Source organism: Protopterus annectens, chromosome 1.part0 (assembly GCF_019279795.1).
Source record: "Protopterus annectens isolate FY-2018-M chromosome 1.part0, PAN1.0, whole genome shotgun sequence".
In the NCBI taxonomy this organism is placed as follows: domain Eukaryota; kingdom Metazoa; phylum Chordata; order Ceratodontiformes; family Protopteridae; genus Protopterus; species Protopterus annectens.
The window spans coordinates 466,907,515-466,920,014 of record NC_056725.1 but is presented as its reverse complement, the minus strand read 5'-3'; the positions used below and the strand labels follow the sequence as shown (position 1 = coordinate 466,920,014).

At 39.9% G+C, this 12,500-nt stretch overlaps 1 protein-coding gene across 1 annotated transcript in view; it reads right to left on the bottom strand.

Moving 5' to 3' along the window:
• HSD17B10 (hydroxysteroid 17-beta dehydrogenase 10) overlaps positions 1 to 8,430 on the bottom strand; it is a 147,515-nt gene extending 139,085 nt beyond the window's left edge. The window contains exons 1-2 of the mRNA XM_044060524.1: positions 8,269 to 8,430; positions 4,557 to 4,721 (exon numbers count right to left, since the gene is read on the bottom strand). Of these exons, the coding sequence (XP_043916459.1) occupies positions 4,557 to 4,721; positions 8,269 to 8,430 (327 nt within the window). The remainder of the gene's footprint in view (positions 1 to 4,556; positions 4,722 to 8,268) is intronic.
• Between the last annotated feature and the right edge of the window lie 4,070 nt (positions 8,431 to 12,500).

The window sequence follows — 12,500 nt, the reverse complement described above, 5'->3', positions numbered from 1 at the left end:
TTTCTGCTATGTTTCTGTCTGCCGTGTCTTTTTGATGGACATAAACAGAAACATCCTTGACCAACACTGTCTTCTCTGGCAGGAAAGCTTAATTCTATCGGACATATGTACAGTAAATACAAACCATACAGAAATGAAAGCAATGTTGCTACTTATTTGTAAACCACTTGTGTTGCAGACTTTTGTCATGTTCAGTTTTTAGCTATGTTTTACTGCATTGTATTTTACTGTATTGTACTTTTTCATTACTACTTCTTGTACTGTACTACATTTCTTTTTTTTTTTATTATTGTGCCTTAAATACTGATAATGCCTCATAGTTCCAGCCTGTTACAGGCAGTAATCTAGCTGCACATGTAAATAATGCCACATATTTCCAACCTGCACCTGTGAATGTAGATAATGCCAGTCTCATTATGAGTTTTTTTTCACTTAACCACAGTGTGTGTGTGTGTAAAATGAAGGTAACAATGTGGACTTCTGCACATGCTCAGTTGAGTAAGACAGTCATCTATAAGCCCAAGATAGAATGTAATGCAACAGAGAGAGACATTAAGCCAAGTGTATGGTCCAAACAAGGTACAAGATGCTTAATCCAAGTAATATTCTTAAGGCAGACTGACAACAGTATCCACCCTTAAGTGTCAGCATATTCCAAGGACCATGCTCATCTCAGAGGCGGCATGAATTCTACGATTTCATTCTACTGTCTGTAAATAAATGGTAAAAAGAATGGAACCTGAGCCTCATGAAGGTGGGAACACACCAGCTTCTCCTCAGACTTCTCTGGGGCAAGATTCAAAATACTAGAATCGGTAGGACAGCATGCAAGCAGTTTTCCAGGACAGTAAAGGTGAAGGAGCAGTATGCACTGGTATATACAATGAAAGGCCTCTCAGTAGTAAAACACATGCAGTGAAAAGAAGCCAAAACTCTCTCACCGAGCCCCCTACTGGAAGGGCAATGCCAGAGTCTCCTTCAGATGTTAAAAATAATCTGCAACTGACCCAAAAAAAATGCAGCAAATTCTGAAACTCACTGCAATACCATTAAAATGTTTCCCCTCTGCATTCCCAAAGCAGGGAGGTGTGCCCTCCACCATTTCATTAGGTTAAGATCAATTAACCTTAAAGTAACTAAACACACTGAGGTACTCCAACCCTGTACTTCATATATATTTTACAAATTTGCAGTTTTGGTCTCACATTTATGGGAACAGCAGTTACAGTCCTCAGAATTTTGTTAGAGACCTAACCTTAAGATACTCCCAATGCCAATGGCTTAACACTCACAAAAATTAATACCCGTGAGAGACTGGAGGTACTCTCTCAGTGTTTCACAATCTAAAGTGCCAAATGCATCCAAAGTAAAAGTAAATGAGCCCTTTATGGTAGAGGATCAATGCAGACAGAAGAGCAGTCTGAGGCAAGAGGTCATGAAGTGAGTGATATCAATATAAAAGGTGCATAAACCACTTAAAAAACATGTTAGCAATATGGTGGACAGCTTTCCAGAGTGTTCAGGTTAGGAGAGCTTCTTGAGAAGAGGACTGAAAAATGTTTCTTTAAAAGAAAAGAATGAAGGTTTTCAATGGAAAGATTTTACTATAAACGTATGTAGTAGTATTATTTATTGCATTTGTTTACCGGGAGAAATCCACTGGGCCTACAAGAACCCATTTTCAGTGGAGGCCTGGGGAGAAAAGCTCCAATGAGATACAGAAAAAATATAAACATTAATTAGTACACAGATAGTAAATATAGTAAAATATAAATATAGTAATATATACAGAATATATACATAAAAGCAGGAATCTAGTTTGATTACAGCAATATATACAGAAAATATACGTTAAAGCAGAATTCAATGAATTCTATCAAATTGGTACAAAAACGAATCAAGCTAGTTTCCTCTAAAATGTACACAATACTGGCAAGAAGCCTCCGATACCACCAAGAACATGCACCCATCTAAGTGATAAGCCAGTGAAGCACTATCAGTAGTCTTCTGATAATGTGTTTACTTAATGTAATCAACCATGGGAAGTACCAAACGCCAGAGGAAAGCTAGTTATCTATGTTCAGAGTAGTGATCATAACTATGAAGGTCAAGGTGGTTGACAACAGATGAAGATAGAAATCCAAAATTAAGTCAGTTTAAAACAAATGCCAGGAATACAGAAAGTAAGGACAATACACAGACAGCTGTAAAGCGAGGAGTGAAAGAAGGGGACTCAGATCCAGCCCACAGCAAACAGTTTCCCCTTTTCAGTAACTCCATTAAAAGCAAAATATGTGCTACAACAATAACATTTGTAGAAAACTTTGCTGCACCCAGGGGCACACATTTGCCTTGAGCTTAAATGCAAGTCTACCAACATTTATATACATTGGTAAACTACAAACTCCCCAGACTAAAAGTAGCAGTCAATGGAGCAGAACACACAAAAAAAAAAATTCACTCCATATTTAATCCTGCATATAGAGTTTCTTTATGGCAACAGAAGTTTCCTGGGCCTAAATACATCCGTAGAATTAAACTTCTAGTTTTTAACTTTTGTAAATATCTTTGCTTCAATACTGGAACAAAAGTAGTTGCCTACAAAATTTAAATTCATTTACAAACAAAATTACTATACGCACTGAAGTAAGATCAAATCATGCCCTTTGATTTTGCCAGCCTTATGCACACCTGAACCACTTGCTTTGCTGGCCATGAGTTATTCTCATCAGCGCTAACACATGGAGACCAGAAAGAACATTTTCCAAACTGTGCTCCATAGGTTGCCCATTAACATTACAATTACCTTAGTCTGGTGGAAGAAATCTCGTTCAATGCCTTCCTGTAATCATTTCCTTAATATCATCTTTCACTAAAATGCCATAGCACCATGTAGATAAATTTAATTATTTGGGATGAAACGTGCAGTATTTACTTTGCTGTTCCCCAATCTAACCTTCAGGGCAATACAGTTCTCTGCAAGTTCATTCCCTGTCCCTTGGAGATATTCACATGCATAGATCTGAAAATCAATACTTGCCTTGATAACCAGTGTACAAGTTGCAGCATTTACAGACATCAGGGCTCAGGTCAAACACATGTGCAGTTCCAAAGGACACCTGGGATGGGCTTTCACAACCATTGCAAAAAATTTAGCTTTCTTGGCATTTTCTAGTATGTTTAAAAAGCAAAGGGTACGGTAAGCCTTGAACAGAACTCTCAGCTACCTAAGGGTAGCTCAAACTACTAAATGGAATTGGTTCAACTTCCTCATGTAGATAAAAAGATTTAGAGCTTTTGACAATGGTGCATGCGAGGCTGCCATCATAACTGTGCGAGTGTGTGGTTTAACATTTATTTAGCTACTATGGTTACCTTCTTGCAATTTTTAATGCAGCTTCTCTATAAAGGTCTCCGTTCGAAAGATTGCACTAGGTTGCTGTCTAGATTCAATCATTTTTTTTTTTCACTAGAATGATGTGCTGTTAGGTAATCCTCAGAGCTGTTCAGTGTACTATATTTTGCAATTCATCTGTCATTGTGGCACTCTAGTAATTAAGCTTTCCGAAATGCATTATGCAATTTTGACACCCCCTAGCTGCAAACTGTTTAAATGACAGTAGTGTTGTAAAGCGAGATGAATTGGATTCAGGTTACCAATAAGAAATGGATGGATAAAGGAGGATTCTCTCTCCTGGTGCCACATGCTCCTAAAAGCCCTTTCTAGACACTTGTCAAAAAAAACAACCAACGACAAGAAAAACATGTATATATGTAGCTTAAAAAGAAACTGCAGGTCACTTACGGCAATGGCTGCAGATAAGTGGCAGGACGAAATGCATACAGCAGACAAGAAAAAGGGAAAACGTGCCATTAGGAAACCAGAAAGAAGCAAGTTCAGGGTTTGAAGCTGTAGTTGAATGAATTATGATGGCTAATGTAAAAGGAATTATTGGTCAAGGGACAGCACGTGCGTGGACCATTTCAAGTCTCGCACTACGCAAGTATAAAAGCAGCAGGGCTGCACAATGTGTGACAGCAGTGGTTTATTTATGCTAATGTAAGGACTGACTAACCAAGCAACATAAGCAGGTTGCTAGGGACCAAATGACTGCGTAATGCCACACTACATACATCTAAAAAAGTTGATTCTTTCAAGAGCTCTGTCAAAGTTCAGAGTCACTGTGTTTCTGAACAAGCTGTATTGAATTCTAGAGACTGGATGAGAAAGGAAGCTACAAGATAGAACATCGGTAAGAAAGGGTCTAAAATAGTAAAACAATTGGTCTGGGCAAATACATCCCCCCCCCGCAAAAAGAAAGGAAAGACCTACAATGGCAAACCTCTGTTTAAGAGCCATCCTTGAACTGAAGTTCAGTGACTTGTAGTCATCAGGTGTGCAACAATTTACCCAATTATTATGCTACAGTGCTTCTCCAAAGTTCCTGGCACGAGTCAATAATCTTAAGTACCAGCACTAACAAAACATTTCTTTATTTGCCTTTAAAAATGTACATAGCCCTTCATTCAAACAGGAACAGAAGTACATCACTTACACTGATGACTCTCTGGAAATCTTCAAGGCTGTGGGGAGTGTCTTTTTTCATATTGTAAGTTTTCATTGCAACTGCAATTCCTGCACAGTTCACTGCAATATCCAGCCGTCCAAACTTCTCCTTAGCCAGTGCCATGGCATTTTGTACATCATTCTCAGAGGTCACCTGAAATGCAAACAGATTTAATTTCCACAGTACACCACTAATCATCCCTACATAAGTTATCAAAGCAGAGAGGAAAACACAGTACTCATGAGGTTACTTCTCAGCATTTCCTCACAGAAAGTAATTACTACTACTAAATATTTTCATTGCTTACGCTAGTGCAGCAAATCCAATAATTTCTCACTGCTCATACTAGCCTTGGACTATTCACAGTCTATATGCTTGCTTGATTTTTCCAAAATCCCCCCAGCTCTTAACAAATTTCCAGCAGCTGGAACTTTGAAAAAAATCACTCTGATTTTTGTTACAATTCTGCCACTTAAAATGTTAATCTAGAATCTGACTAATGGGTAGGAAAAGAAATACCAAAACTATATTTTGGCAATACTTTATGTTCCATTTAGTGACACAATCAGCAGTATAGAGACTGGAGGAGAAAAAGCTTCACAAAGTAGGAAGAGAGTTCTACAAAAGTAGCCGGGGTGTGGGAACACACAAATACAAGTGACATTCGGATCTTGTACAAGTATTCAAGCGTGGCAAATTAAAATCCAATATACAAAGATAGGACATAGATGAAATAAGAAATACTATGCAACTGCGAATGGTAATTTGCTCGGGATGAAGTTTTAACAGTAAATGCGAAAGAGACCACACAAAAATATGATTTACACAGAAATGCCCATGGTGATTTTGCATGAATAAACCACTTCAAGAAAAGGAGCTAGTGCCCTTATGAAGAATATAAAGTGAGAAGACAGGTGGGGAAAACAAATGTCAGGTGGGTGATATTCACGAGGAACAGGAAGGTGGGAGGGAAACAGAAAACAAGGCAGGAAAAAAAAAAAATGGGCAATGAACAGCGAACAGGAAAGGTTACAGATGTAAGGAAGAGTCATGGGGCTTTGTAAAGGCCACACGTGATTTACAGCATAGTTTTACAAATCAGGATTGGCAATTCAGCAGACCCTTTTTAGCCCAAGCCCCTTTAGGCAACAAGTAGAACAAGATACATACAATGCACTACTGTAGTAATAGTGAAGTACACAAGTATCATTGGTAATGGCACATCAATAGGAACATATGATAATTTTCACAAGAGGGAATGGAATAGACAAGAATAAGGCAGACACTGACATTCAGTCATATCTTAAAACATGGTGAATTTCACAAGAAACTGTTGCAGCTAAAGAAATACAGTGATTCAAAGCAGTAATCTAAAATAGCAGACTTTACCTGCTTACAGACCACAAGAACATGTACTGAGGTGCTCATAGGCACTGTCCTGTTTGCAACTACATGTCCAAATCCCCCCTTACAGTAAGTACCTCTTCCAAGTGTACTACCAACATTATGGGAGATGACAAAAAACAGTATTGCTTATCTACAGTTTCCCTTCTTTTTTATATAGAGAAATCTACAGAAGGCCCATACGAGATACTCGAAACATGCTTAAATGTATTTCCTGAATACATCACCAACTGTGCTCCTTTCCACAGTGAATCTCAAGTCACCACAGATATACCAGAAAAAAATAAAATAAAATGAGAAAGACAGAGAAATAATTCAATTAAGAAAGAAAGAACGAAAGAGAAATTCAATTAAGGATAGCAATCAGACAGGAGGGCACAAAAAAAGAACCCAGACAAGAATACAGAGTTAATGAGACCATGGTTTTGACAGAAAAATATTTCAGCTACATGAATACATAACCTTTTAATGTCCAACAAAACCAAAACCAATAGTAAAACTAAACTAACACTCCTGTATAAATTATATCAGCATACACAGGGGATGCAAGAAAAGAAGGAGCTAGTGCCCTTACGATGACGGTAAAGTGAGAGGAAAGGCAAGGAAAACAAAAGGTTTAAGAGGGTGACATGCAAGAGAAAGGGGAAGATGGAAGGAAAGTGCAAAACAGAAAAATGAGAGAAAAAATGGGCAACGAATGCTAAGAGAAGGGTACAGACATAAGAGTCGTGGGGCATTGTAAAAGCCACCGAAACAATTGGCACAGCTTCTTTTTACTGTTTGCGCTCATTTCATGGTATTTTATGGAAATTTCTGTGAGGTTGTATGTCATTTCATTGCAATAGCTACTATGGTATGCTGTAAATTATGAAAAAAACAGCTACTGCCACCCAGAAAGTCAGCAAATTACAGTAACACTCCAATGTGATGAAACAGATTGCCTGCTGGCTTGAATTACTCATGAGTGTTAATCTACTAAACATGCCTATACTTCTAGGCAGCACAGTGACCTGGTGGTTAACAGTGCTGCTTCACAGCAATTTACCTCTCCAACTTGTTGCATACCCCCCTCCCAATTATCTACGAGAGTACAGGCTGCACCATATGACAGTGAGCAGCTTGTTGTTGTGCAAGACTTCTATACATTTCTTAGCTGCCATGTCTTAAGGCGAATCCTCTCATTACAAAACAATTTAATTTCAATCAACACTATCTAGTCTGCATACTCCTATGCATCTTCTCATGCTCTGCTCAGTAATTCACAGCTGCTAGCTCCCACACAAGGTACTATTTTCACATTTAAAGGATTTCCCTCTTTATACAAGTGCCTCATTAGAATACCACAAATTATTCACCACAGCATATGTATATCTGCATGTCCTGTAAGCCAGTTGCAAAGACAGTAATGGAACTTTCTGCTGCAACATCATATCGTTTAACTAATACACATTTTACTTATGGATTTTACACTTCATCTGACAGGAATGACAAGAAGTTACTGAGTAGTGAACTTTTTCAACTACTTAAAAAATGTAGTATTTACTGTTATCTTCTGCCCCCTGGCAATTAAAATTGGGCTTATATTATATTTTCCATTTACTACAACTTACTACACGAATAAACCAGTAAATGAATCAACTACTTGTCAGTACCCATTCTGTGTTAGCACCTCTAAAAATGCCCGTTTTTCTTATCAAGTGCAACTTGCCTTCAGATTAAATGAGAAGAACATATGGATAATCTTATTTTTCATTTAATTTATCTTGGTAAAAAAATAAGCAATTCCTAGACAGTTCCCAACCTGACCCAAAAATGGGAAATTAAGGGGATTCATTTCAGTCTATTACTGTTTGAAGCCACGGTGGTGCAGCGGTTAGCATAGTCACCTCACAGCAAGAGGTTCTCCCATTCGATTCTCGGCTGGAGCGCTTTCTGTGTGGAGTCTGCACATCCTCACCGCGGTCGAATGACAGACATGCAGGTAGGTGCGAACGTGAATGGGCGTGCCTTCTTTGAAGGTTGGGCGTCAGGCTGGCAACTCGGCACCATAAAAATCCATTGCCAACCATTGCCAACCATGAGTGCAGACCAGAGTTCTGGTGTGGCGACCCCTAACCAGGAAAAGCCAGAAGTCGCTGTTTGCCTCCAAGCATTACAACTACAAACTAAACAAACTAAGCTAAGTGATACACAGCTCTCACATCAGGCAATATGCAAAACTCCCTCCCTAAAAAGGTTGTACCACAAGTCATCAAAAATGATGGCTCTAGCAACAATTCCATAACTCTTTACTTACATCAGCAGGTGCAAACACACAATGTTCTCCAATCTCCTTGGCTACGTTGGCTCCTTCAGAGCTGGGTAGATCTAGGATGACCGCACTCGCTCCTTGTTTAACTAGCCGCTCTACAGTGGCACGACCAAGGCCAGAAGCACCACCACTGACCATGCCAACCATACCCTTAGAGAGAAAATAAGACCAGTGAACAGCATCCCTCACTTTAAGGAATTCTAGGTAGTGTGTTTATATATGCACAAAATTTTATGAAAAATATTCTTACTGCAGAAGAAAACTACTCAAGTATGTCAAAAGTCAAAGAATACACTCAAAGCACTTAGATATATCATGAGGAAGCAGTGGATTCTCAGTTAATACATGTACCCTATATACAGAACAGGTAGCTTCACATCTTTAAAAGCTGTGTAAAAACAAAATAAACAGCAAGATTACATTTATTCAGAAAGTGTGTTAGCAACTGCAAAAGAACATCAAAGTGCTACAGCATTCAAAGGGCAAGACTACCTGCATCCATAAAACACTCAATAACTGCATAATCTTTGCCAGTTAACCTGGAAATGCAATCACACAAAGTAGCTGATAACTACACCTGAATCTGAACTCTGCTGTTGGATAAAACGGTGGGGTGAAGAGACTACAAAAGGAACAGCTAGGCTTTAGGAAGGCAGAGGAGTAGAAAATTTCTGTCTTGTTGTAAATCTGATGTAGATCGAGTTATGATCACATGACAAGCTACATGGCAAAACGTCATGTTTTGGAAGTTTGATGTTCTGCAATTAAAGAAAAGCATTACAACTGACACCTCCCATAAAAACACACAACAGTCCTGGAAATAGAATCTGAAGCTTTAAAGTTGAGTTAGTTTCCAGTTTCAGAAATTCAGCAAACTACTCCCCCCAGTCCGAGTAAGGCCATCTGAAACAAGTGCAACTCAAAGGACGCTAACTGACAAGACTAAATACCTTTGCAATCTCTATTAAAACCACACTAAAGTTTTATGCATCTACTTACTGTCAGTATTTTAAATCAGCGAGATAGCAGTTACTGGACTCATTTCTGAAGTCACATCTGCTCATACTTGTGATGCAGTGTTCACTTTGGAACACAAGGCGTAGCAAAAAAAGGTTTAAAACATTAACCAAAAGGTCTGCACTGCATCAAGTGACTCAAGAACAAATATAGTGCTACCTACCACGAAAGGTTTAAAACATTAACCAAAAGGTCTGCACTGCATCAAGTGACTCAAGAACAAATATAGTGCTACCTACCACGAAAGGTTTAAAACATTAACCAAAAGGTCTGCACTGCATCAAGTGACTCAAGAACAAATATAGTGCTACCTACCACGAAAGGTTTAAAACATTAACCAAAAGGTCTGCACTGCATCAAGTGACTCAAGAACAAATATAGTGCTACCTACCATGGTAAAGGTTTAAAACATTAACCAAAAGGTCTGCACTGCATCAAGTGACTCAAGAACAAATATAGTGCTACCTACCACGAAGGTTTAAAACATTAACCAAAAGGTCTGCACTGCATCAAGTGACTCAAGAACAAATATAGTGCTACCAAAGGTTTAAAACATTAACCAAAAGGTCTGCACTGCATCAAGTGACTCAAGAACAAATATAGTGCTACCTACCACGAAAGGTTTAAAACATTAACCAAAAGGTCTGCACTGCATCAAGTGACTCAAGAACAAATATAGTGCTACCTACCACGAAAGGTTTAAAACATTAACCAAAAGGTCTGCACTGCATCAAGTGACTCAAGAACAAATATAGTGCTACCTACCACGAAATGTTAAGAAAGGACCAAGAAGGGAGTAGTAGTTAAACATGCAACAGGAGATGTTATGTAACTGAAAAGAACAAATTTTTCTTCATATCTTGACTTTTCTGCATTAGTAAAGTCTCTGTATCAAAGTAAGATTTTCTGATTTATAATATCCAATACCTATGATGAAAGAGAAAACTACAGTAAATGATCCTATCAGCTTAGACAGTACTGCGATTGCCTACTTTTGACTGTCACCATTTTTAAATTACTTTGCTTCCTTTAATTTCATTACTGGCCATCTCTAACACAGCACTTTATGAAATGTTTGAATAACAGGCTTGAAAATTTAGTGGAGTTCCTTGTTCTGTTTAAATTAAACAGCTTTAGATGTTCTTAGTCTCCCATTGCTGCAGTCCTGACATATGGGTACTCCGCTGTCCACCATCGGCCCGAATACCAAAGGGCTAGAACCGGAGTCGGTCATCGGCGCCCGAGACTGACATCAGTACGTGTCAGTACAAATGCGCATGACCGACGCCATAACCTCAGTCTTTCTTGCCGCATGGTCCTAAGCAGAAGCAGAATTTGCAAGTGCCGTTCGGCGTTCTGGAATTGTCGGTTTTCAAGTTTCAGACCGGAGACCAAGTTGGGCTAAGTACCCCATTGGGGATATTTTTGTCTTTTTCTTGCCTCAGTATTGACGGATGTCAGAAAAAGTTAATAACTGTATTTCTTGTGGGAAACAGATTCCTCATAGGGATTACCATTCACTCTGCATTCCTTGTTTAGGGCCTGAAAACGACGTTGTTGGGTGTCGCTTTTGTGCTACTTTTAACAAGCGTACTATTAAACGTCGGTTGGACTGTGCTAGGCTGGTGTTTGGTAAACGTAGTAATTATAACATGCCGTCGGATTCTCCGACGACTGGTTCTAAGAAACGCAAAGAAAAGTCTTTGCGGTCCAAACAGGATGAGGCGTCCGCTCCAGACGCCGGTTCTGTAGTACCACTGGCTTCTTCAGCGGATCCTTCTGAAAGTTTACCCGAGTCTCAAGGGGAGCCTTTGCTACTGCAGGAAGTGGCTTCTCCTGTGTTAGGCCAGGCTGAGGGTGCTTCTCTGATGTCAGTGGTTCCCTCCCCTCATAGGGTAGTTAGGCCTCCTCCTTCTCAAAGCAGAGGACATTCTAAGTCTAAGTCTGCCCCTGCTGGTGCTAGTCCCCAGGGTCCAGCTCCTAGGAAGCACATGTTGAAGATGGCTGAAGATTTGATTACTTTAATTAGGGGTTCTATGCCCCCCCCCTGTGAAGAGGCCCAGGGTAGAGACAGAGTTGGAGGGTTTGGTTCAGTCTTCCAATGAGTCAGATTCCTCTGTAGAAGAGCTTCAGGATTTCCCTCCTTATTCTGATTCGGAGGCTGAGGACTCTACTCCGCTCAGCCCCTCCAGAAGATTTTTCTTTCTCTGAGACTTTGCATTCCATGAGGGAACATTTTAAATGGGAGGGCCATGATTATTCTGATTCTCGTAAAAGACTAAGAGAATTCTTGTTTTTGCCTCAGCATAGGCCCTTGGCTATTCCCCCTGTACTGGATGTTGTTCAGGATGTGTTTTCTGAGGCTGCCCTTAACCCAGATTCTCTGCCTCCTGCCCCGGTTATACCAGATAGATACTACAGGGTTCCGGAAGCTCACAAGTACTTATATAAGAGTCCTAGGGCTGATCCAGAAACTATTACTCAAGGCCCCAAAGGGGTTAGGGCTTCTGTGGTTAGGAATCCAGTTCCTCTGGACAAGAATGCTAGGGCCCTGGATAGGTGGGGTAAAAAACTGTATACCTCTTCGACTTTGGCTATGAGAGCTTTAAATTGTCAGTTTCATATGCTCCGGTATCAAAAATTTTTGCTGAGCCAATTGAAATGTAAAGTAGATGCTTTAGCTGAAGGTATTGAACGTAAGGAGCTTCAGGATTTAGTGCATGCTTCAGACCAAGTTGGTAAGCATTCTTTGCAGTGTGGTTTTGATGCTTTACAGGCTGCTTCCAGGGTGGCTGCTACTAGTTCAGTTATTCGTAGGGATGCTTGGCTTAAAGATCAGACCTTGTCCGAGCATGTTAAAGCTCGAATTATAGATGCTCCTCTACAATCTGATGTTCTTTTTGGCCCTCCAGTAGAATCAGTTTTGAAAAAAATGGAGGAAAAAGCTAAGTCTATGCAGACAGTTAAGGGTTTTTTTACAGGTTCAGCCCCCTAAGTTCAGTAGGAATTGGCATGCTAAGGGATGGTCTTTCTCCTCTTCGGATTACCAATCTAGGGGCAGGTCGAGGCGAGGTAGAGGTAGGGCTTCCTCTCAGGGCCCTGTTACTTCTAGGTCTTTGAATTCTTCTACCCCTTCTGCTGGGGAGGGCAGGGGTCAGTCCTTTCGGAAACAGTCCCAATGACCCGTGTCCCCCCTTCAG